This window comes from Canis lupus, chromosome 18 (genome assembly GCF_048164855.1).
Source record: "Canis lupus baileyi chromosome 18, mCanLup2.hap1, whole genome shotgun sequence".
Classification (NCBI taxonomy): Eukaryota; Metazoa; Chordata; class Mammalia; order Carnivora; family Canidae; genus Canis; species Canis lupus.
The window spans coordinates 47,896,286-47,923,761 of record NC_132855.1 but is presented as its reverse complement, the minus strand read 5'-3'; the positions used below and the strand labels follow the sequence as shown (position 1 = coordinate 47,923,761).

Below are 27,476 nucleotides of genomic sequence, written 5' to 3'. Positions count from 1 at the left end.
TTTAAAATATACTCTTAGGTTAAGAGTAATTTAGTTTAGAATCAATTCTTTAATTCTTTTAACCCAATGAATCATTTAAAATGTGGAACATCCAAATTTGTTCTTTGTTATAAACTCGAGTTTCACAGTTTGAATCAGGCCTTTCCTATGAAATGACAAGGATGTAGGAAGCAGTACTAATTTCAATAGTGCTTTATAAAATGAAAATAGGAAACAAAAGGATGCAAGAGAAAAAAACACAAAAATATTTTCTTCTACTAAGAACAAAAAAGCCAGTATTAAGAGAGACAAACGCTTTCTTGCCAAATATGTAAAATCCTTTTCCCTTTGATGACCTATATCAGCATCATCTTCATCCCTCCCTCATTGGCTTTTTAAAGGTGTCACTACTTGTACTGCTTTTATAATTTTTTATCTATAAGATCCCCCATAGAAACCAGCAAGTAGGTGTCTGAAGAGCAGTACATGACTCTTGGATAGTTTGGGAACACAAGGCTAGAGTTGCACAGGGTGACCCCGTGGCTGTGAATTCTAGAGAGAGAAACCACCATCAACTCAAAGGACAACCAAGTACACCCTAATGTGGTCTTACTGTTAATAAAGAAGACTTCCCAGTTTCCTTATTTTGCTTCTGGGATTGCCTTACCAATCAGGATAGCACTGGAAATGTGTAAGAATTCAGACAGATCTTTTTAAAAGTAATTTCTATCCCAGATTCTAAAATGGGATACATACTCTGGGAGTGGGGGGGAGTGGACTGAGCTATATGAGTTATTAGTATCCTCCTTTAAATGAATCATCTTACCTGAAGCAAGATCTCCTTGGTGCATACTATAAATTCATAGACAATAATCTTATTCTTATGAACAATTAATTACAACCCAATACTTAGTATTCTGTTAATGATCTGGATAGTTGATAAAGCAGGGTAAACTTGTTTTTGCCTAGATTATATCCAAACTCCAAAGTTAAAATAAGTTCATGTACAGGGATGCCTCAGTGGCTCAGCGGTTGGGCGTCTGCCTTTCGCTCAGGTTGTGATCCTGGGACCCGGGATCAAGTCCCATATCGGGCTCCTGCGAAGAACCTGCTTCTCCCTCTGCCTATGTCTCTGCCTCTCTCTCTTTCTGTGTCTCTCATGAATAAATAAATAAATCTTTAAAAAAAAAAAAGTTCATGTAAATTGTCAGTATGTTTCTGACACTCTGGATCTTAAGAAATTGGGGGGAAAAGCTATAGTTTTAAGCATCTAGAACTTTTCTCATTTGTTGTCAGAGCACAATTGTTACGCGGATTCTTTCATGTGAGGCTTTTCTGGGTTTCTTGGGGTTTCCCAATCTCAGAGTTCCAAGACTGGCATCTTCTAGCATGGTGATGCTCTCTGATCAGCTGCTGGTAACTCTTCTCGGCTTTGGCTTCTGAGAAATCTCAGCCTTTCTCTGCTGAGAAGGCCAATGGACAGAAAGCCTTCTTGTATGGAGTCCATAAAATGGCTTTGAATCTTGCTCCAATTTTGTTTGTCCTGAGGCTGAAGAGTATAAATCACCTGTGACTGAGTTTGAACATAAGATTTTTTTGACCCATACCTCTTAGATCCAGGGATATAAAATTCTACCAGTCTCCTGTGAAAATCCCCCTTTTTGAAGATTCTCCTTTGAGTTAATTACCAAAAACCAGAATCTGATCCAGGCCTATAGAAACTCCACTAGCTGGCACTCTTCAGTCCCTTTTATCTATAGATCTGCAAAATCTGTCAAAGTTTTATCATCCTTACTTCAAAATGGATCCTTAAACTTGATGAATGCTCTGTGATATTTTTATGCCATGTCCTAGGATTACTCATTAGTGTTGGAACTGTATAATTTTAAAAATCCCCTATCTGAATTTTTCCATTTCTTGATCATAATGGATTTTTACTTATGCTCATAGTGCTTTTATATGCCTCTTCACTTTTCATTGTTCTAGGAACACAGCTTTAATCTTTTAAATTCTATTGCCTTTGAATTTACCTTGTACAGATTTAGATATCTATTATCTGTCCATAAATGGTTCAGAGGAAAAAGAAAACAAGGAATCCATTTAACCAATCATTATCCTCTGGCTCTTACCAACTTAAAATGGATAAATTCTTTGGCTTCAACAGACCTCTCCCAAAGACCAAAGAAAACACTTAACATCCTCTAAGTCTGGTGATTTTGACAGAGAAAGTCTAAATCAGAGCCTGTGGAATAAAGCCCAGGCATGTTCAATATCTGAATGCTATCAGGACAGATCTCTGAGGCATCCCTTTTGTGAGATATAATATTCTCAGAGGCTATGGTTTTTCTTTCTTAATGGGCAGCAGTCCCCTGTCCACTTGGCCCTGAACCATCCACCAGCCTGACTCTCTGAAGCTGAGGCTACACTTAGGATAGAGATGAATGTGGATTTTGCAGGAGATCTTGACAAAAATAGTTTTAGACTAATTTATAAGCAGTTAAATATAGTTATAAATTGAGAGAAAGAGAGAGAGGACAGTGATTTTTCCTCTAACTCACACCATTACTAAAGACAACCTCATTGGAGGAGGATGACTCATTTTTAGCAAGAAACCAATAACTTGCAGACCAATTGAGTTATCCCCCAGATACACAGGATGTTTGCTTCTTTTCTTAGTGTCTCTTTGTAAATCTCTTCCCATGAAGAATCACAGGGGAAGGTGGCAAGATGAAAACATGATGGTAAGAAAAGAACAATAGACATAGGGCATCATTCTACCTTGACAGTGCCTCCACAGCTACACAGCCTGGGTCCTCAGTGCTCCCCAACGTGTGAAGTCAATGGGTCTGACTCATGTCTCTCATGTGCTAGGACAGTTCCATTATCAGGGGAAAAAATGGTTCCTTTTGCCTATTTTCTAATAATGCCTTTTTATAACCTTTCCAATCACAGAGTTATCTCATGTATTTGAAAGAACACTTTGGACACAATGCTTAAGTCTATATTTTTCCTACTGAAAGAAGAACCTTAAGAAAAAAAGAAGAAGAAGAAGAACCTTAATTTTTCTAATCACCTGGGATCATGACTGGAGGTTTGGAAAATTTCTTAGGCAGAGGCTAGAGGGCAATCAGTTGAGGGCTATCAGCAGTCTATTTTGTGAGAAATTCACTCGCTGGCCAAGATATGAACTGCACCAGGTAATCCCCACAAGTCCACTCTGGCTCTCAGATTTCTTCTGCCACAGATATCATACTGCAAAGTTTTTACCTAAAATGTATCACCCACACACCACCACCACCACCACTAGACACTTTGTGGAATTAGAAACCAACTGCATTTGCCAGACCAAACAGACAGGATTCAGTTTTCCAGTTGCAGACTAGTAGGCGGCCCTGTTAATTTCCTATTCCCTCTAAATTTCCTGAGATACATAGAGAACATACATTGCCCCTTTTCTCCTGTCCATCCACTCTCTGTTAAGACCTCTTCATTTTCCCAGGGCTAAGGGTTTTGTGACATTTCACAGGGCTTCAGAGCCCCAACCAATATCACTACTACTCAAGTCTCCTTTGCCTAGTTTGCCAAGATGCTTGGCCAAGAGAGAATCCTCTGGGGGTGGCATCCCTTCCAAACTGCCAAAGTCTGCTTTCTGAGACTTTTTGGTCACAGCATAGGAGATTTTTCAAGGCAAGTGCCTGGTTAGCACCTTCCTCCCTCTTTGGGAGATCTCAAAGCTCCCCAACTCCACCCCCAAAATTGCAAAGTAAATACTCTTCAAAAGTAGCCTGAGAAACCAGTGAGAAACATCTCCTTACTTTGAGTGGGAAATCTCTATTCAGCTCCAAAGCTAAAAAAAAATCTAATTACTTCAAAACAAGCTGCTGTTTCTCATGCTCTGATCCCAGAGCTCCCCCTTGTGACCCAATGGAGAACTGATTCAAGCAAGAACCGAAGGTTATTATTAGCATGCAAGGTTGTTGGGTTCAGGCAGTTCCCTAGAGCAGTGGTCCTCAAACCTCAATGGGCATCATCATTATATATAAAGTTATATCCAATATGAGTTCAGGACTACATTGTAGGCTAAGACCAAGCTAATTTCAAGCTAACCGAAATGAGTTTTTCAGAAAACTGAAATGCAGAACAAAGTTTGAGAATTTGTCTAAGAAAAAAAAAAAAGAAAGAGAAAAAGAAAAAAGAGACACCAAGCCAAATCCCCAAAATACCAAAATGTGAATTAAGATTAGTAGTTCCACAGGGCACCTCAGTGGCTCAGTGGTTGAGCATCTGCTTTCAGTTCAGGGCATGATCCCAGGGTCCGGGGATCAAGTCCCACATGGGGAGCCCGCTTCTCCCTCTGCCTGTGTCTGTGTCTCTGCCCCTCTCTCTGTGTCTCTCATTAACAAATAAATAAATCTTTTTAAAAAATTAGTAGTTCAAGAATTTTAATATGCATCACAATTGTATTGTGTTTTTTTAAATAATATTTTAAGTAATCTCTACCCTCAATGTGGGGCTCAAACTCACAACCCTGAGATCAAGATTCGCCAGCTCCACCAACTAACCCTCCAGGCGCCCCAGAATTGCCTTGTACTTTAGAAAAGTATTCCTCTGCTCAACACTCAAGAGATTCTTTTGGTTTCAGGAAAGATCTAGAAATTAATTTTAATTTATAAAGTAGAAACCCTGAAGTATTGTGCCACAGGTGATCTTGAGAAACCCTAGCAAAGACAGCTAAGTTCTGTAAGTAGAACAAACTGCTAGAGGTCAAAGGAAAACTTATCTTTCCTTTCCTCACAAGGAAAAAAAAAATCAAGTTTCTAAATGTTATCATTTCACATCATGAGACTATTTTTTTTATTACCTTGAAAACCAGAACCCACCTTGGGAAAGTGAGAGTGATATACTTTGAAAAGGACAGACCTCATCTTTAGTCATATTATCTGCTTGAATCAGAGCCCTAGAGGCGGCTTTGGAAGCCATTCAGGGAGACTCCATGAAGCCAGACTCAGCCAGGTTAGCTGCTAAGTCTGAAAAAGGACATTGTAGGTGCTACCATAAATAGAAGAAGCATCTGAACACAAAGCTCTATGGTGGGATAGTAGGGAATAATTAAAGAAACCCTAAACACACCTTCTCATAAACAAAGTGTGGTTTTCTGCCTTGACTCTAGCTTGGATGCTGGCACAGGTATTCTCCACCACATGATGCTCTTAAGCCTCAGGCTCCTTCTCTCTCTTTCACTGATGTCTATTATCTTTTATTATGTTCTCCCCTCATCATATACTTTTCTCACCTTGAAAAGGTGAAAAGAAAAAATTATTCCTAAATCTATGAGAATCAGAGAAACACAGTTGGTGAGAGGTAAATATTGGTGTACTTTTATGACCCAAAGTAAATCCACAGTATTGTTACCACTGCAAATATTTTTAAGATGCCCAAGTAGTTGACACAATGCTTAGACCACTGATTTCCAATACTGCTGTGACATAAGCAGTATAGCTTAAAATTTCCCAAGGGTTATCATGAAACTATCAAAAACAAAGTCAATCATTTTATTTTAAAAAAATATACACTTTTGAAAGCTTGATGGAGAAAAACCCGCAAGTCAAACTGTGATCCAAAGGTACCTTAACTCTACACAAAGATTACAAATAATCTACATACAGAACAATGAATAAGTGTAAAAAATGAAAATCAGCAGACATTTAAGTGTCACTTACACCAAGAAAGCAGTAGGTATGTTGACAGTTTGTAGTCCACGAAATTGCTTATGTTCTCCTAGTGTTCCCACCCAAGTGGACTTTATTAGTCAGACTGAGATTGTGGAGAGCTGTTGCCTCAATGCCAGCAGGGTAAATGAACGGTATTATGTATTCAGCAGATCAGACTCTACTTTGGTGATTCTGGCACCATTGTCAGAACATGGAGGAGTTTGAAAGGGAGCATGCAAATTATCTACCCAGGCCCCTTTGATCTTACAGAGAAAGAAACCATGATTCAGTGGATAGATTACTTCCATCTAGATCACCCAAGTAGTTCACTGTTGATGAAGAACTATAAGCCAGGTTATATATAACCCAGCTTTTAATGGAATTGGGTCTAAACAGAATGAATAAATATAATGATATAAACACAATAATTATATAATACTTAAATAATTTTCAAGACAATTAGACACTCAGACAAACAGGATGAGAATATGTCATTGAGGAGACTGGGAAGTAATGAGATTGGCAAAGACCTATTCTTAAGAGATGTTCAGCACATCCCCACCACAAAAATCGACATATTCTGTTCTCTTTATGCTTTGCATTCATAGAGAGTATGTTTTAAAATAGTAAGATTTTGGAGAGTTTTGCTTCTTCACAATAAATACAAATGTGAAATAATCACATAGTAATAAGAATACCTGGGGACTGAAATCACTCCTGCTCCTGGCTTAGTAGGATTGCACCTCATTTTCACAGCAGTTGACCGGCCATTAACACAAGACGTTGTAGTTGTAGAAGACCTATTGCAGGGCAAATGTCATTTTACAGAACAGACGGGACACAAATCACAAAGACATAAATATCCTGTGTATAACTGTTCCCACACTCTATGCAACAATGAAAAAGAAAAACGTGTCCAAGTTCACTAATTTGGAATTTTAATGCAAACTGAGCTCATTTACTTTCACTGCCTAGGAAAAGTTAACTATTTTCTCAGATAAAGTGCTAAGCTATTATCAAAGTGTTTAGTCAAGTTACCATAATCATAATCAAAGTCATAATAAAAAAAATTTTTCAAAGAGAGATAAGTTGTATCTACTTTTGCTGATGTTGAGATGTGTGAATTACAAATACTGCCTGGAAAAGGAAGTAGAGTCTAATATATATATATATATATATATATATATATATATATATATATATATATATATATAAAATATATGTATATAATATAGATAAAATATATAGAAAAACAGGAGCAGATAAAATAAAAACAGAAAAATATATATAATCAGAAAAAGATATATATTTATACATATCAGAACTTATGTAACACTTACAAAATAGTTCACATTTCCTACTTTATACTAAGTCTTCTATTTAAGAACCAATCACTGAGTATCTATGAAGTATATGCTACTATGCTAGGCACCCTGAGGAGACATTGTTTTGACTAAAATAGTCAAGAGAAGCAACATCTTCACTTACTTATAAAAGAAATGCACATCTGGTATTTGGCTAGGGGGAACTGGGAACATATCTTCTTTTATATTAATATTTTGCAATGTAGTTTCAACTGTCACTCCTAGATGACAATAAAAAGAAGCTATTAAGAAATATCGAAAAATTAGGTTTATTTAGTCTCTGTGTATCTGAATATAAACAGCTTTATTCTGATACTGTCATTTGACCAGAAATATTTTATTAAATCCTTGTATTCATGGTAAGATGAGGAACCATTCTAAATTCTATAGAATGAAAAAGAGTCTACTCCCTAGCTCTGTAATTTTGCTTAAGTCATTTCACATCCCTGGGTCTTATGTCCTAATTCTATAAAATGCATGAAATAATTGAGATGATCTCTGAAGCCCCTTCCAGCTCTAACATTTCAACATCCTAACATTATTTAAATTCTCAGCTTCTGATGAGTTTTGTTGCACAAGCTGGGCTATTCTGTTAATACAGCTTTTCAATAAATACAGACATATATGAGAAAATAAAAATCCTTGTGCCCAATAATTTCCAGAAAGTAACTCCAAAGTTTGCTTAATCTAAAAGTCAGGCATTTTTCCCATCCCTTGGAGGCAAAATGACAGCAGAACCAAAATGCAAATGATAACAGCAACCTCTCCTGATGGAGCATTGTGAGGCTGAGCACAAGCTTAGTAACTGACCTTGGTGCTGAAAACTAAAACTAAAATTAAAATTAAATTCCTCTGGGGTCAATACAATTGGTCCTCAAATCTGCTATACATTAGAATCACCTAAGAAACTTTTTAATTGTCATACTGTTATCTGTTCTATCACCATTCCAAAGGTTCTAATGAACTTGATCCCTAAAAACCACTAAGAGGTCATTCTTGAAACTAACCTATGCCTTCTAGTCCACAAAGATAAAAAGGACAGATAGGGAATAAAGCTCAGTACATTCACCTTTGTTAAATGTTACCAGCTTACTTTCGATATGAGAAAAGATGATGAAAAGTGATGGTAGATATTATGATTTAGATTTATACAATATTTACTATTCTTTTGTTTATAGTTTTGGTTTCAAAACTTACTTGCTTCTTAAGCTCCTAGAGAATTTGATGAAAAGTACAGACTCTCAAAAAAAAAATCTTATCACATATGAGTTAACACATAAATTCAGAAGATGCTTGCACTCACTTAGAATGATCAATAGATCTCAACTGTAGGGGCTTTTTAACCATGTTTCAAAGTGATGATTTAGAATTACCTGTGGCCTTCATCAGTTATGGCAAACACCAACACAATGACAAGTTATTAGTACTGTAATTTTAGAATAACTGCATGCATTGCAATATAGAAACCAAATGAAGTTTACCTAGAAATGTATCTGCCAGAATGATGGACTGTGACGATAAGGCTGCTCGGAAACCCTTACTTTCAGAAGGAATAATAGTTGACTGGCATATATATGCTCCTACCAAATTTGTGTAATCATCTGACCCTGCCACCATTTCTTTTATTGTGAAGTCAGTTATATTGTTGGTACAGAGAGCCATCTTCTTCCCCTAGGAAAACAAAATCATAAAGAGGTTTCACAGAAGAGTCAGTCTCTACATTAGATCTCAAAGAGCTCGTGACTCAAATACAGCAGTGGCTGTCTCCTCATTGCAGAGATTCTGCTTTAAATGATATGGTGTGAGGCCCAGGCACTGGCATTTTTTTTTAAAAAGCTCTTGAGGAATTCCAGTGTTTAGCAAGGGTTGTATGTCATTTAAGTTATAATGAATATAGAAATTCAAGACTGCACTGCTCCTCCAACTACAAGCATCATTTGTGCTGGATGAAAGCCATCTAACTTAAGGAACTAAGTGCTATCCATGAAACCTTCAATTCATAGGATAACAAAGCATTCAAAGAGACCAGATAACTCCTGGTGAAGGTGTTAATGTCAAAGAAAAAATACTCGCTCTCCCTTCTCCTTTATTGGTCTATTGTGGCAGAAAGGTAATGTGAAGCCTGAAGAAGAAAACATAAAAGTCATATTGCAGCAAAATCCTAGGACACCATCTAAATTCTTAATAGTTGGTCACTGCAAGTGTCTTTATTCACCTACTCATTTTCAATGATGTGTAACTATTCAAATACACAAGAAGTTGAAGGGAATATGGGAGTTTACTTTTTAAATCATTTAGTCAGTTAGATTATATAATTTATAAAAACTGGAAGACTGCATAAATATATGATAGTCCAACTGCTAACAACTATAGCTTTATAATTTCTATGAAGGAATGTATAAAGGGAAAAACGAAGATGATTTTTTTGGTCTTATATGTAGAGTGAGCACATATGGGCACAAAGAAAAGAACAAGATTTATCTTTCTTAATGCATCCAGCAGTCCAAACTTACAAAATTTTCTCCCTCCACTAAGCCTTCTCATTGTAATACAGGTACAATATATTATTACTAAGCTTAAATTAAATCGTTGAAGCCAAGAAGAAAACAATGGAAAAGATCAGAGAGAAACTATTGAGGAAAGAAAGAGGAAAACAATAAAAGGAAAGGAATGAGAATAAAAAGGAAAGGAAGAGAAAGAGGACAGAAAAGATGAGGGGACAGAGGGAAGGCATAAGGACAAAAAAAATGTAATACATAATGAATTTCATTCACTGCTCTACTCAGTATTAACAGAATAGGTATTTAATATTTGATTACTGAATGAATGAACTGAGTGCCTAACCAATTGAGCAGGTTAGATCACTTCCTGTAAAATCAGAACATGACAAATACTACACCATGTAAAATTTATAGATATTTTTGAATAAGAATGTCTGTGGTCATCAGATCTCTTTTTATTTCATTGGCACAGCATCTCATAATGAAGACCATTGTAAATATTGGAGTTAATATGGAAAGAAATATGGAGGAAATGCCTTATTACATTTTCAGCTTTGCTAATGGTGTATATACATACTTTCCAGCCCTAACCTCACAGATTTATAAAAATATTGGGCATATAGTCCTGTAACTCTTCCCATTACCAGCATTAATTAAGGTTCTGCTTCTTCCCACAGAAAAATTAGATGCCATTATTTATTAGCAGACACCACCTGATCAGCTACATTTGTCCCGTTTACCTCTTTTTTTTTTTTTTTTTTTTGGACAAACTTTCTCACAGAAGTATTTTTCTTTTAAAAACAGAAAATGGACAATATTAAGAACAGTAAAACTTTCTCAAACCAAAACTGCCTGCCTAAAAATAGGTAGGATTGACAGCCTAAACCACTACAATAAAAATGAAAGATCCTTAAAGTACCTACACCCTAACTCCTAGCTCTGGGATTTAATTGGCTGGATAAGTACTTTATCCACCTACTTTCTGGGTAGAAAACCAGAAAAGGCTTAGCCCTGCTGGAGAATGCTAACGTGCTAGGAAGCAACACAAGATTTAAGTAATCACAGCTCAGTTTCTGACATTTGATTGTTAGTTTCCAAAGGGATTTTATTGGGTCATCAACAGAGAAAAAATCAACTCAATCAAAGCTGAAATACAGCTCCATCTCATTTTGACAGCCAGAACTCACCTCATGCCCACATAAACTAATATTGAAGAAATGGAAGTATTTGGTTCCTTTGGAGGTAAAGCTGGGTCCATTCATTAATGAGCCCACACTGCTGAGGTTGCTGAAGTCATAGTGCAAACTCTGATTTTCTTTTTCATGGTGGAAAAAGCAGTCACTATAGCAAACTGAGTGGTCCTTTGATTAAAGATTAAGAAATAAAAAAATATACAGCAGAAAAGAAAGTATTAGCCTTGATGAAAAATGTGTTTCAGAAAAGGTTATAGGCTTAAAAACTCAGTAATTTTGTCTTAGTTATATTTTATCACATAAATATAGAGAATTTCCAAACACTAACTAGATTTTCTGGGGCAGAGTTCAGAAAAATCAGCATTTTAAAAAAATAAGTAAGTTATTCTAAGACCAGTTTCTTGTAGAAAGGTATTTTAATAAATAGCCAAAAGTCCCTGCTATGCCAGTTTTAACAGACAATAAAACCACTTTTTTCTTCATCCATAATATAGCAGCAATCTTCGTCCTTAATATATTTTAAGATATACTTGCTGATCTCCATATATTCATATGTACAACATACAGAAGTAGTTCACTCACTCTACCTTAACAGAATAAACAATAATCAATTTTAGTATTTTTGGAAAGCATTCTTATTTGGGTGCTTTTCTTAATATGTTAAGTTCCTAGTTCCCCCAGGAACTAGGGCTTTCATGGCTCATATTAAGTTTTTAAGTGCTTAGTAACTGTAAGAGGAGAGAAAACAAGAAAAAGAATGAAAAGGCAATTTCTAAATGGAACTAGCAACCTTGTAGTTCCTGGAAAAACATTAAAAGGATCTTGTGAGTTTCTTTGTTAAAGTGTGCTTTCCGAGGGATATCTGAAACACACACTCACTTACCTGAGTGCTTCTACTCCCAGGCCCACATGGAATACAAGCCTCCTTGCCATAGACCTGATGTATGGACAGGTATGTGTCTGGTGGACACTCCTTGCACTGGTTGGTTTCTTTCTCAATGTAGTGGCCTGGGGGGCAGGGGACACACGATGAGCCCGACTGTTCAGAACCGAGGGCACAGGCACGGCATGAAGACGCCACCCCATCAACTGCATTAGTGGCAGTGATAGAATAAATCTTCACCATGTCATTGATGAACCGTCTATTCTAAAAAGAGAGCAAAAAGTAATGACCTCTGCCTTGAGACTTAGTTGTACAACCAGATTGTTTTGTGCTGATATCACCAAAATAACTAAGCAGAGTGTTCCAGCCTAACAGTTTATAATCAATAACAGATTAATATTATTTCTTCTTAGTTCTTTTAAAAAACAAATCTTAACACTAAGAGCTAATTTCCATAGCAATGGAGTTCCAGGAGTTTAGCCACAATCACTAAGAGATCTGTGATAATTGGTACAAACTCAGGCATATTTTATGTTAGCAGTGTAGCAAGTAGTAAAGCCTTGGATGAGGGATTAGTCTTGAAAGACCAGGACTCTGGTCCTTACCAAACACTAACTGTGATGCCATCACACCACCCCTTTGGGCCTTCTTCTCCCTTTCCAGTACTCTCTTTAACGTATGTACAGATTTCTACTAAAAGGAAGCATAGTAGGGAGCAAAACCCTGGATCTTTCTATAATTTTCCTTCTTGTGACAATGGGTCAAGTAAGATCTAGTTTTCACCAGGCAGTGGGTACTACTTTATCAGTACAGAGCAGAGCTACCCTACTTAATGTTTTTTGTCTGAGTAAAGACAACAGGAACATGAGGAAGCATTCCACAGCACATTCATGCCCCATGTGATCATAACCCAAACACTCGTCAAGAACAATTAGAATCAAGTAACATCTGGGAATGGTTCCCCAATGAAAGCCTGAAGAGAAAAGAGAAAATGTTCTGCATTTGCCACCACAGCTCTAAGTGGTTTACCTTATTTTCACCTTGGCAAGGTCCTGTCTATGGAGATTCACAAAAATAACAGTCCTGCTACTATTGAAACATACAATGGAACTTATTTAGGGGAGGATTAAGCTCTACTCTCGTCGGGACAGTAAAAGAAAATAAATAATTCTGTGTGTTAACCCAATTGTGTGTATATACATGCTCTCCAGGTTATAAAAGGAGATATTGCCACGATTAAATAATAAATCAATACCAGTTAATGGCTCCAGGACAAATGTCAGATCATTCACAAAAAGAAGAAGATGGTCACCAGCCTTCTCAAAGTCTTAGAAAGCTTTAAAAATGTGTTTTTAAATAACTACAAGATTAGATTTTCTCTCTCTTAAGCTTTCAGCAAATATATCTGTTTAGCATAAGAACAATCCAAAGACACATTGTGTTATTTCATTTCATACATTACTACTCTCAAAAAACATATATACCATTTTTATACAAACCCACTCCATAACCAACTGCTACTCAGGCATCAAAAAAATGAAATCTTGCCATTTGCAAGGACATCGATGGAACTAGAGGATATTATGCTAAGTGAAATAAGTCAATCAGAGAAAGGCAATTATCATATGATCTCACTCATATGTAGAATTTAAGAAACAAAACAGAGGATCATAGGGGAAGAGAGGAAAAAATAAAACAAGATGAAATCAGAGAGGGAGACAAGCCATAAGAGACTCTTAATCATAACAAACTGGGTGTTGCTGGAAGGGTGGGGGAATGGGTTAACTGGGTGATGAACATTAAGGAGGTCACATGATGTAATGAGCACTGAGTATTATATAAGACCGATGAATCATTGAACTCTACCTCTACCAATAATACATTATATGTTAATTTAAGTAAAAATTTTAAAAAGACAAATCCACTCCATAACCAAATGATTGATCCCACGTTAATAAAACTAAGTCTTTTCCTCCAAGAGATTTGAGTGATCATTTTGTACAAATTTTCATTGGAAGCATCATCTTTGTATTAAAGAAAAAAAGTGCTTGGAACTTACATCTTGACCCTGATTCGTTCTCTGGAATGCCCATGTAAATGTAAATGTTGCATTCTTGAAGATGATGTGGGTATAAGCTTGTTTTTCTTTGGTTCCACCCCATGATTCCACCACATTGGTACTTTTTCTATTAATATCCTAATATACGGTAGAAAAATATAACAAAAAAGTACAAACTCAGTATTAATATATGTGTATACATTACAAATATGTGTCTTTACTTGGACCCCTGTAGGGTCAGTGAATATTTATCTGCAGAGCACGGAACCCTAGAACCCTCAAAACTTCCCTTCAAGTCTACACAAGCACTCACTAGCTTAGTAGTTACAATTTTTCCACCATACTGTCAATATAACCTGAAAGAGGTCTCAAATTATAATAGGTTTAAGGATGTGTGTGTGTGTGTGCCTGTGTGCATGTGACCCTAGTTGAGGAAATACACTTTGAAGGGAAAACATAATTCCTCAAACTTCTCACAGTAAACTTCTAGGATTCTCACAGAATAGCAAGGTTTTCCATGTGTGCCTTGAGAGATTCTGATAGGCAACTCTTGCACAGGAATTCTAAGTTCCTCCTGAATTATACTTGCAACTTCCAGGCTTCCCTAACTTAACATTAACATTACCCAGAATTTTAAGTCCATAGAATCTTCTTCTGCTTAAACCTGAATTCCAAAGGAGTTTGTCTAATATTTTATTTCTGATTTCCTTAGCTAAATTTAAGATTTAGACTATCCTACAAATGTGTTACATCGCAACCAATATGCTGTCATTAATGTGATTAGAAAGCAAATAAACTAAGTCAACCAAATAATGTAATATGCATCTAACTAATTTGAAATGAAAACCAAAGCTATCCTTGAATTTTCTAATTGGTGGTCCTTGCAGAAACCCTAACAGATGTCTTAGAAATTTGGATGGGCTTCTGTTACATTATCTAGGATGTGGACAATATGGTGGTATGAGCTCAAGATATATTTATTTCTTTCTATGATATAAACATAGGAATCAAATATTATATAGTAATCAAATATGCTGTAAAGAGATGTGTCTTGAGTTCACACCACAGACCGGAATAACAGATTGTGCTTATCATACATTACAGAATTCCCCACATCACCAAATGACCAAACCACCAGACGCACCACTTCCTAAAAGAAGCTCATAATAGACAGACGGTGCTCTGTTAAACATCATCTTTCTAGATGTTTATTCCAATAATAAATGGAATGCATTGCATTACTGCAAATAATACCATCTTACCTTGGTAATACATCTAAGATTGATTTACGAAAATAAATAACTGATCCTTACCCTCAGGAGTGCCTGGTCAAGTGAGAGACAAAAGCAGCAATACAGTCACATAATTAAATCAGTTTTCTTAAAGAATTTTAGGAGCACAATGGACAAAGTGGCTAATTTTACTTAAAGGATTAAGAGAATGCTTCCCAGAAAAGGTGAAGTTTGAGCAGCCCTTGAATTATGAGTAGGAGTTCACCAGACCAAAGAGCAAAAGGAAGAATGCCATTCTGGCTTAGAGTATCAAGGCATGAGAACTAAAGTATGGGGTGTTTCTCTAACAAATTCAGGGACTCTAAAGAGGTGTGAGCAATATGGTAGACGTGGTAAACAGAAGCTAGGCAAAGAGTACAAAAAGCCATACTGATGCCATGCTAAGAAATTTTAGGTATATTCAGAGGCAACTGGTTCTCAAATCTTAGTTGATGTTAGAACCACACTCATGGCTGGCTAAAATACAGGTATCTCAGCCCTAGAGCTTCTTATGAAGACTAGAAGAGGGCTCAGGAATCTACATTTGCAACTAATTCTCAGATGGTGCTGGTCCCAGGAACAAACTTTAATAGCCACTGCTATAGGCAGTAACAAGCCAGCAAGGGGAAGGAGGCAGATTTGTTGTGGATGCCTCCACTATTGTTTTTAGGTTTATAAAGATAATTTTGGGGGCAGCATATATGAGAGAGAATTTAGACAAAAAGAATACAAATAATGGGAGTGTGGACCTCAGCAATGACACAGAGTTTGAAAAAGAACCAACAGATTACAGAAACAAGGAGGCAGAGCTGGGAATTGATGATTTATTGGTTATTTGTGGTGTATTAAATGGATGTGTTAAGATTATTCACAATTTTATTTTACTATGACAAAGTCCTTTTTTTGGAAGAAAATAGTCTGCCTTCCTTTAAGCTGGTAGTAATCACAAATAAATATTTAAATCTTCATTGAACTTGTATATCTGGAGGAAACGTAATAGATTGCTAACTACTAAAAGACTATGGGGAAAAAGTAAAAACAATGTCTATGAAGTCACTACTTACAGTGCTAAAATCATAGGCAACAACCTTCTAATACCCACATGAGGTCTTAATAAATTTTGTATTGCTACTTTTCTCAAGCTAAGAGTTCAAATGCACAGGGCATCTAGAAAAAAATGGGCAAAATTATGACATGCACATGGTAAAGTCCTTTGTCCACATTTATGAAATTTAACAGTGAAGTCTTCTCTCTTCCCAGTGCCCTATCCCCCCATTATTTTCTATCCTCACTTATTAATATAGCTTCTTCCCTCCTGCTGGTTTGAACTACACAATGGTTATTAGAGGAGAATTTTCACTGTGCTGGTGACATATCTTTATGAAGCAGTTTTTACCAGACTGATAGTCACCCAAATCCCTTTGCTCAGACCTCCCCCATGAGGAACACAAGCTTTCCTTGTGGGCTGTACTGCACATTTCTTAATGACTTCTTTAGTTTTTTTTTTTAATTTTTTGAAGGACCTACAAATGGAAGAAAAATGGCATTTTTATCCCAACTTGCATGAATGAATGGACCCTTGAAAGAAAATGTTAAGCTTAGAAACCCGCCTTTGAAAGCCCCTCTTTCACTTACCACCATGAAATACAGAACACAGTCAGCTGAACAGAGGGTCTCAAAGACAAATGTTATTCTTCCCAGTTCAGAACCCATGGCTCCAGTCATAGATGTTGGTGGCCTATTTGACAGATTAAAATTACAATACTTATAATATATCTAAATATAGTATTGAACAAAATTAAGTCACTTTTTCCATTAAGCAGAAAGCCATGCTCTCCTCTTCCCCTAATCAATGGCTCCCCACAGCCACAACTTCTTCCTTACTCAATCTCTGCATGCCCAGACCATCCCAGTAAGGAGTCTACACAATCATGGTAATATGCTTGAATCTCCTGCGGTAAATATTACCATCTATCCTAAAGCAAGAAAAATATGACTATTTTTCACTTCAACTTCAACATAGGAAACTGAAGCAAAAAGTGATTTAAAGAGTTGTAACATACTACTTTTCAGGTAAAATTGAGACAAAACTACATTTATCAACCAAAAGATACTCCTCCAAACAACTTGGACAAAGACCTTTTCATTAAAAGCATACAAGAATCATGGTTATTATAATATTTGGATAGAATTATTGTTAAAAACTTTCAAGCTTCATCTAAGTAATATATGACTAATAGTTACAGTTTCTCAATCACCAATTCTACAGATATTCTTAAATGTAATACATTATCCTACAACAGCCTGTTATTTGGTAAGTCCATCACAACATAACCATATTTATGCAGGCAGTCCTACTTCATCTATTTCTATAGGGACACAGGCATGAGGATTCTTACAGAAAGGAATCAGAATTGGTTTTCCTTACTTAAATCCGGGGATATGCAAGTTTAAGATCAGGTAATCATTATCTGAACCTCCAGCCCCACTCTGGATATGATCTCCAGCCACCTCCCAACCTGGAAATGAGATAAGGCATCCTTATCAGTAAAAATCCCATTGCTCTTTAGGGGAAAAAAAAAAAAAAAAAAAAAAAAAGGTATTAGTGTTTGTGTTCAAAGTTAGAAAAACTCCAAAATAATTCCCTATGTTTATACTGCAGTTGCAAATTGCATGCAGAGGTAGACTCCTAATATCATAAAGGCATTCCATATGATTCCCCAGAAAGAGTCAAATAATACATATTTTTACACAAAAGTTATTTAATAGAAAAACTAACAACAGTTTTCTCAATTGGGCTTTTTCTTTAAACTACAACAGATGGTCTTTATTCATTCTAATAAATTAAGATGGAAAATCTTAGTCTTCAGGTAACCAAGGGAAACTAGAAATTTTAAATTACTTAATGAAGATTTAGAGTCCAGAGTTCTTTCCTATAGTTTGCTGTTCCCTAATTTACAACTCCTGTTCTGCATTCATTCACTTATTTATTAACTCAAGTGGCATTCACTGAGTGCCATGAATCATAATATGCTCTAAGGTTAGAAAGACAAGACTGGGTGTCCCCTCACTGAGGAGTCAGTAGAATATAACAGAGAGAAGCACATGCTAACAACTGTCCAGAGAATGGGGAGGCAGAGCTGCACATAGAAGGTGATGGGAAGTCTATTCCCTGCACAGAAACAATAAACATATCATAGACTGAAATGGTCACATTAAATGAAAAAGGACAAGTATCCCCCACATGCCATTATTTATTTGTTTTATATAAATATAAATATTTATATTTATTATTAAAATTTTGAAACTACAAAAAAAAAATTTTTGAAACTACAGAAAAAATTAAATATGACAAGTATACTTTTAATCCCATCACCCAGAATAAAACCACTGCTAACATTTTGAGGAGTTTCTTTTTACTAACTTTGGATAAACAGGTTTTAACATCATTGAGGTCTTATTACTGACATTTTGTGTCATGGCCTTATATGTTAACACTATTGCATATGTATTTGTATGCATAAATACTTAAACATATTCATGACTTAATAGTTTATCATGTAGACAGATATAATTAATACCCATAATTTGCCAGATCACACTATTGGACTTCCCTCCTTTGACCACACATCCAGTTTAACCATTTGGATTATTTTTACCCTTTAGGTTCTAAAAATGACACTGCAATAATAAATCTATTTTTTGTAAAGCTTTTCTATATTTTTTTTAGAAAAGAATCCTGAAAGAATTATCAGGTAAAATAAAAATATTTTTAAACTGTGTTTTGTGCTATTATGGTGATTTGGAAAGCAATGTGTGTCAGGGAGGAATATTTATTAATGGTAAAACTAAATGAAAAGAAATGAAGCAATTCATACTTCCCTGAAACTTCCCACTTCCAAGTGATAGGCTCTTAACATTTCAATGTATTTCTTTTCAATTTTATCTAGTGTACACTTTAGCATACCATAGATTTTTTTTAAAAGATTTTATTTATTTATTCATAGAGACACAGAGAAAGAGAGAGGGGCAGAGGCACAGGCAGAGGGAGAAGCAGGTTCCATGCAGGGAGCCTGACGTGGGACTCGATCCAGGGTCCCCAGGATCAAACCCTGGGCTGCAGGCAGCGCTAAACCACTGCGCCACCGGGGCTGTCCCATACCATAGATTTTAATGCATACTCTATATTCTGATTTTTTCATTTAGCACTGTCCTCTAATTTTTCTCATTAAAATCAGATTACATTTTCCCATTAAAAACCCTTACTACAGGGGATCCCTAGGTGGCTCAGCAGTTTGGCGCCTGCCTTTGGCCCAGGGCGCAATCCCGGAGTCCCGGAATCGAGTCCCACGTCAGGCTCCCAGCATGGAGCCTGGTTCTCCCTCCTCCTGTATCTCTGCCTCTCTTTCTCTCTATGTCTATCATAAATAAATAAGTAAATCTTTAAAAAAAAAACAACCCTTACTACATCTAATTTTAATGATTTAACAATGTTACATGCTTACATTATAATTTTATTTAATCATATCCCATTATTGAAAATGTAGTTTGCTTTCTCCTAATTAACACTAAAGTTAACGTATTTTTCCACAATTTCATTCTTCACATTTTTACATTGTTTCCCTGCTACAAATTCCCAGAAATGAAATAAATGGGTTGGAGAAGAGGAACATTCAAAATTCTAGAAACACTGTTAAATTGTTTTCCACATGACTGCCATTTTTAATGCTTGCATAACATTTCTTCTTCTAGGGCAGTGTAACTTTCATAAAGACAATCGTTTGCTGGATATTTAGACTATTTTAACTCCTGTTATCACAGATAATGCTTAGTGACCACCTTTATGTGTAAACAGTAACTTGTCTCCAACTATGAACAACTTTTAGGCAAACTTTTGATACGTGAAGATTTATTTCTGTGTATCTGTTCTGCAATTTTGTACAATTCAAACTGAGAACACGTGAATCTCCCAAGTACTCCAAGTAACACAGTTAAGCTGGTCAAAGCACATCCACTTGAACCCCATGACTAGATGACTACTCATGACATAGCTGTTACTGGGTCTCTCAATTTGGCCCCCATTCTTCTCAGTGCTATTCCTCTCAGAGCTGGATACTCAACTGTCCAGGCAGAAAAATATACATCACATGGGGGAAGGGGCAAGACGGCAGAAGAGTAGGGGTCCTCAACTCACCTATCCCTGCAGACTTACCTAGATAACTTTCAAAACATTCTGAACACCTATGAATTCAGTCTGAGATTTAAAGAGAGAGCAGCTGGGATTCTACAGAGAGAAAAGTTTTAGCTTCTAACAAGGTAGGAAGGTGAAAAAAAAAAAAAAAAAGAATAAAGTGGGGGAGGGGAACCATGAGTAGCCAGGCTAAAGCTAAGCAGTGAGAACCTCTAGGACAGGAAAGTCCAGCCCTGGAGAAGTGGGAACTTTAAAAATCCGTGCCAGAGTTTTCCCTGACAGGAAAAGTGCTTAGCAGAGAAATCGGGCAGACTCACAGGAGGGGCAGTAAAGCCTCAAGATTCCCAGAGTCACTATAAGAGGATGGGCACCCAGAGGAAAGCTCACTGTAAACAGCGGTCTGATATTGGTAAAGGGGAGGAGAGCCACAGCCCTCCAGGGCATTTAGGAGAAGCCAGTCGGTTAGGCAGGCCAGCTCTGGAGCTGCCTTTACCCTAGAGCCTGGCAATGGATGGAGGTGGCTGTGCCCCACTCCCTTCAGGAGAGGCAGTCCCTGGGAACATGGGTGCATTAGCACAGGACCCCAGATCCCAGGGCGCACAAGCAGACAAAGCCAGCGATCCTGCACTCCCCCGGAACAGGTGAAAGCGGGGAGGGCACAGGACAGCAAGAACTCTCCTGCCGCTGGGCACCCTGCAAACTGTGCAGATTAGTGCACCCAGGCCTGCCCCCAGAAGCATCTAGGCCATTGCGGACTGAGAGACTGTGATTAGTTACTCATGGGGAGCTTGACTCCAGAGTAGGAAATCTAGCCACTGCCATAGTTGTCTTTCCTCTTTGTTCCACCTTGTGCCTGGGAGGGGTGGGGCCACCAGGGAACAAAGGCCTCACAGGATAAACAGCTCACACTGAGCCCAGCGCCTGGCAGGGGGCAGGGCATCTCCGCCCAGGTACAGACACCTGAGAACCAGTGCAGCAGACCCCACCCCCAGAAGAACTACTGGAAGAACAAGGGAAGAGGAAGATTACTGACCAAGTAGCACTGGAAAGCTCCAGGACTGAGAGAAAATAGTATACAGAAGAATTCACCACAAAAGAAAGAACTGAAAACAGTACCCTCTGCCATAGTTATAGAATTTGGAATTCAATACAATGTCAGAATTCAATTCAGAAGTACAACTATAAAGCTACTGGTGGCTCTAGAAAAAAGCATAAAGGACTCTAGAGACTTCATTACTGCAGAATTGAGATCTAATCAGGCCAAATTTAAAAATAGATTAAATGAGATACAATCCAAACTAGATGTTCTAATTGCTAGGGTTAATGAGGTAGAAGAAAGAGTGAGTGACATCGAAGACAAGTTGATAGTAAGTAAGGAGACTGAGGAAAAAAGAAAAAATAATTAAGAGCTCACAAGGAAAGGCTTAGGGAAATAAATGATAGCTTGAGAAGGAAGAATATACGTCTAATTGGGATTCCAGAAGAGGCTGAGAGAGAGAGAGGACCACAAAGTATATTTGAACAAATCATAGCTGAGAACTTCCCAAATCTGGGGAAGGAAACAGGTATTCAGATCTAAGAGACAGAGAGGACCCCCACAAAAATCAATAAAAACCATTCAATACCGTGACATTTAATAGTGAAACTGGCAAATTTCAAAGATAAAGAGAAGATCCTTAAAGCAGCAAGAGACAAGAAATCCCTAACTTATATAGGGAGAAATACCAGATTAACAGCAAACCTATCCACAGAGACCTGGCAGGCCAGAAAAGGCTGGCAGGATATATTCAGGGTCCTAAATGAGAAGAACATGCAGCCAAGAATACTTTATCCAGCAAGGCTGTAATTCAGAATAGAAGGAGAGATAAAGAGCTTCTAGGATAGGCAGAAACTGAAAGAACATGTACCACCAAGCTGGCTCTGCAAGAAATATTAAGGAGGACCCTGTAAAAGAAAGAGGGAGCCCAAAGAAACAATCCACAAAAATAGGGAATGAATAGGTAATACGATAACACTACATTCATATCTTTCAATGGTTACTCTGCACATGAATGGGCTAAATGATCCCATCGAAAGATGCAGGGTATCCGACTGGATACAAAAGCAAGACCCATCTATTTGCTGTCTACAAGAGACTCATGTTAGACCTAAGGACACCTCCAGCCTGAAAATGAATGGGTAGAGAACCATTTACCATTCAAATGATCCTCAAAAGAAAGCTGGGGTAGCCATCCTTATATCAGATAAATTAAGGTTTATACCAAAGACTGTAGTAAGAGATGAAGAGGGACACTATATCATACTTAAAGGGACTATCCAACAAGAATACCTAACAATCATGAATATTTATGTCCTAAATGTGGGAGCTGCCAAATATATCAATCAATTAATAACCAAAGTAAAGAGATACTTAGATAATAATACACTAATAGAAGACTTCAACATGGCACTTTCAGCAAATGACAGGTATTCCAAGCAGAACATCACCAAAGAAACAAGGGGCTTAAATGATAAACTGGACCAAACAGATTTCACAGATATATACAGAACTTTCCATCTTAACACAACTGAATACACATTCTTCTCAAGTGCACATGGAACTTTCTCCAGAATAGACCACATACTGGGTCACAAATCAGGTCTCAACTGATACCAAAAGACTGAGATTGTCCCATGCATATTTTCAGACCACAATGCTCCGTAACTAGAACTCAATCATAAAAAGAAATTTGGAAGAAACTCAAACACATGGAGGTTAAAGAGCATCCTACTAAAAGATGAATGGGTCAACCAGGAACTTAGAGAAGAATTAAAAAGATTCATGGAAACTAATGAAAATGAAGATACAACCATTAAAAATCGTTGGGATACAGCAAAAGCAGTCCTAAGAGGGACATACATCTCAATATAAGCCTCCCTTTAAAAACTGGAAAAAAACTCAATTACACAAGCTAACCTCACACTTAAAGAAATTGGAGAAAGAACAGCAAGTAAAATCTACACCAAGCAGAAGAGGAGCGATAATAAAGATTCGAGCAGAACTCAATGAAATAGAGACCAGAAGAACTGTAGAACAGATCAACACAACTAGGAGTTGGTTCTTTGAAAGAATCAATAAGATACATAAACCCTATCCAGCCTTATTAAAAAGAAAAAATATTCAAATTAATTAAATCACGAATAAAAGAGGAGAGATCACAACCAATACCAAGGAAATACAACCAATTTTAAAAATGTATTATGAGCAGCTATATGCTAAAAATTAGGCAATCCAAAAGAAGTGGATGCATTTCTGGAAAACCACAAATTACCAAAACTGGAACAGGAAGAAATAGAAAACCTGAACAGGCCAACAACCAGTGAGGAAATTGAAGCAGTCATCAAAAACCTCCCAAGACATAAAAGGCCAGGGCCAGATGGCTTCCCAGGGGAATGTTACCAAATGTTTAAAGAATAAAATAATACCTATTCTACTAAAGCTGTTTCAAAGGATAGAAAGGGATGGAATACTTCCAAACTCATTTTATGAGGTCAGCATTACTTTGATTCCAAAATCAAAGACCCCACCAAAAAGGAGAATTATAGACCACAATATCCCTGATGAACACAGATGCAAAAATTCTCAACAAGATACTAGCCAATAGAATCCATCAGTACATTAAGAAGATTATTCACCATGATCAAGTGGGATTTATCCCCAGGATGCAGGGTTGGTTCAATATTTGTAAAACAATCAACGTGATATCACATTGACAAGAGAAAAACAAGAGCCATATGATCCTCTCAATAGATGCAAAGAAAGCTTTTGATAAAATACAGCATCCATTAAAACTCTTCAAAGTGTAGAGATAGAGGGAACATTCCTCAACATCTTAAAAAGCCATTCATTAAAAACTCACAGCAAATATCATTTTCAATGGGGAAACACTGAGAGCCTTTTCCCTAAGATCAGGAACACAACAGGGATGTCCACTCCACCACTGATATTCAATATACTACCAGAAGTCCTAGCCTCAGCAATCAGACAACAAAAAGAAATAAAGGCATTCAAATTGGCAAAGAAGTCAAACTCTCCCTCCTCGCAGATGACATGATACTGTACATAGAAAACCCAAAAGACTCCACCCCAAAATTGGTAGAACTCATAGAGCAATTCGACAGTGTCGCAGGATACAAAATCAATGCCCAGAAATCAGTGGCATTTCTATACACTAACAATGAGACTGAAGAAAGAGAAATTAAGGAGTCAATCCTATTTACAATTGCACCCAAAAGCATAAGATATCTAGGAATAAACCTAACCAAAGAAGTAAAGGATCTATACCCTGAAAACTACAGAACACTTCTGAAAGTAATTGTGGAAGATGTAATGAAATGGAAAAACATTCCATGCTCATGGATTGGCAGAATTAATATTGTGAAAATGTCTATGTTACCCAGAGCAATTTACACGTTCCATGCAATCCCTATCAAAATACCACGGACTTTCTTCACAGAGTTGGAACAAATAATCTTAAGATTTGTGTGGAATCAGAAAAGACACCGAATAGCCAGGGGAATATTGAAAAAGAAAACCAATGCCAAGGGCATCACAATGCCGGATTTCAAGTTGTACTACAAAGCTGTGATCAAAACAGTGTGGTACTGGCACAAAAACAGACATGTAGATCAATGGGACAGAATAGAGAATCCAGAATACCACACACTCAACTTTATGGTCAACTAATATTCGATAAAGGAGGAAAGACTATCCATTGGAAGAAAGACAGTCTCTTCAATAAATGGTGCTGGTAAAATGGACATCCACATGCAGAAGAATGAAACTAGACCACTCTCTTGCACCATACACAAAGATAAACTCAAAATGGATGAAAGATCTAAAGATGAGACAAGATTCCATCAAAATCCTAGAGGAGAACACAGGCAACAACATTTTTGAATTGGCCACAGTAACTTCTTGCAAGATACATCTATGAAGGCAAAGTAAACAAAAGCAAAAATGAACTATTGGGATTTAATCAAGATAAAAAGCTTCTACACAGCAAAAGAAACAGTCAACAAAACTAAAAGACAACCTATAGAATGGGAAAAGATATTTGCAAATGACATATCAGATAAAAGTAGTATCCAAAATCTATAAAGAGCTTATTAAACTCAACACCCAAGAAACCAAAAATCCAATCATGAAATGGGCAGAAGAAATGAACAGAAATTTCACCAAAGAAGACATAAACATGGCCAACAAGCACATGAGAAAATGCTCTGCATCACTTGTCATCAGAGAAATACAAATCAAAACCACAATGAGATACCACCTCACACCAGTGAGAATGGTGAAAATTAACAAGACAGGAAACAACAAATGTTGGAGAGGATGTGGAGAAGGGGGAACCCTCTTGCACTGTTGGTAGGAATGTGAACTGATGCAGCCACTCTGCAAAACCATGTGGAGGTTCCTCAACTCAGCAAGGAGGTGCCTGCAACTCAGCAATTGCACCACTGGGTATTTATCCCAAATATACAGATATGTTTAAATGCCAGGACACCTGTACCTCAATGTTCACAGCAGCAATGTCCACAATAGCCAAACTTTGGAAGGTGCCTCAATGTCCTTCAAGAGATGAAGGGATAAAGAAGATGTGGTCTATATATACAATGGAATATTACTCAGCCATCAGAAGGGATGAATACCCACCATTTGCTTCAACATGGATAGAACTGGAGGGTATTATGCTGAATTAAGTAAATTAATCGGTGAAGGACAATTATCATATGGTTTCACTCATAAAGGGAATATAAGAAATAGTAAAAGGGATAATAAGGGAAAGGAGGGGAACTGAGTGGGAAAAATTAAAGAGGGAGACAAACCATGAGAGACTCCTACCTCTGGGAAATGAACAAGGAGTTGCAGAAGGGGAGGTGGGCAGGGGGCTGGGGTAACTGGGTGATGGGCAATCAGGAGGACACTTGATGGGATGAGCACTGGGTGTTATACTATATGTTGGCAAATCGAACTTCAATAAAAACAAATGAAAAGGGGATCCCTGGGTGGCGCAACGGTTTGGCGCCTGCCTTTGGCCCAGGGCGCGATCCTGGAGACCCTGGATCGAATCCCACGTCAGGCTCCCGGTGCATGGAGCCTGCTTCTCCCTCTGCCTGTGTCTCTGCCTCTCTCTCTCTCTCTCTGTGACTATCATAAATAAATTTTTTAAAAAATTAAAAAAAAAACAAATGAAAAGAAAAATATACATCACCTTTTATCTTCACTTCTGTATTGTATTTTTCACATTACTATGTGCTATTCTAATACCACACACTAATACTGCAGAGATATCTATCTTTCAAATTAATAATTAAACATTTCTGAAAATTATCAAAAATCTCAATTTTAGCCTCTAAGTAAAGGAGGGAACAAGGGCCTCCAAAGAGTATTGTCCTGAGAGTTCTCTAAATGATCAAATAAAAGTTCCAGATAATCTTTACTAGTAAGTGAATACACACACACACACACACACACACACATCGATGCTTTCATGAGTTCATTCAATTCCCTGGCCTTCCCAGTCTTATTTTTCTTCCATAGATCTTTTTTTTTTTTTTTAGATTTTATTTATTTATTCATGAGAAACACAGAGAGAGAGGCAGAGACATAGGCAGAGGAAAAAGCACGCTCCTCACAGGGAGCCTGATGTGGAACTCAATCCCAGACCCAGGATCACGCCCTGAGCTTAAGGCAGACGTTCAACCACTGAGCCACCCAGACCTCCCTTTCCATAGGTCTTAACTTTAGGATCATAAACTCTCATGGATTTATGGTCAAGTAATAACTACTATATTTTTTTCTTCTCCCTTAAGATAATTTCCTAGGATTATTGATCAAAAAAGAGAATATTTCATAAGGTTTAATGTATATTAAGGCTTTCTCTTTCCCTCTCTCACTCATCTTTGTAACCAACATTATTCAAGGGCCCACTATTTTTCAATTTTTGTTTTCATGTGTTTACCTCACTTCCTACATCCCAAGTATATTAATTTCAGATAGGTACTGATTTTTTTTTATTTTATTTTTATTTTTTTTTATTTATTTGGGGATAGTCATACAGAGAGAGAGAGAGGCAGAGACATAGGCAGAGGGAGAAGCAGGCTCCATGCACCGGGAGCCCGACATGGGATTCAATCCCGGGTCTCCAGGATCGCGCCCTGGGCCAAAGGCAGGCGCCAAACCACTGTGCTACCTAGGGATTCCTCAGATAGGTACTGATTTAAAACAGATGTAATTTAAAAGAATTTTTTTAAACAACAAAAACATAATATGGAGAAAAAG

At 37.2% G+C, this 27,476-nt stretch overlaps 1 protein-coding gene across 2 annotated transcripts in view; it reads right to left on the bottom strand.

Annotated features, from left to right (window-relative positions):
* The window catches only part of ELAPOR2 (endosome-lysosome associated apoptosis and autophagy regulator family member 2), a 171,753-nt gene that overhangs the window by 22,798 nt on the left and 121,479 nt on the right, over positions 1-27,476 (bottom strand). For both annotated transcript variants that reach the window (XM_072784375.1, XM_072784374.1), the window contains exons 11-18: positions 17,390-17,480; positions 16,597-16,699; positions 13,691-13,828; positions 11,632-11,895; positions 10,743-10,916; positions 8,536-8,725; positions 7,179-7,275; positions 6,389-6,490 (exon numbers count right to left, since the gene is read on the bottom strand). In XM_072784375.1, the coding sequence (XP_072640476.1) occupies positions 6,389-6,490; positions 7,179-7,275; positions 8,536-8,725; positions 10,743-10,916; positions 11,632-11,895; positions 13,691-13,828; positions 16,597-16,699; positions 17,390-17,480 (1,159 nt within the window). The remainder of the gene's footprint in view (positions 1-6,388; positions 6,491-7,178; positions 7,276-8,535; positions 8,726-10,742; positions 10,917-11,631; positions 11,896-13,690; positions 13,829-16,596; positions 16,700-17,389; positions 17,481-27,476) is intronic.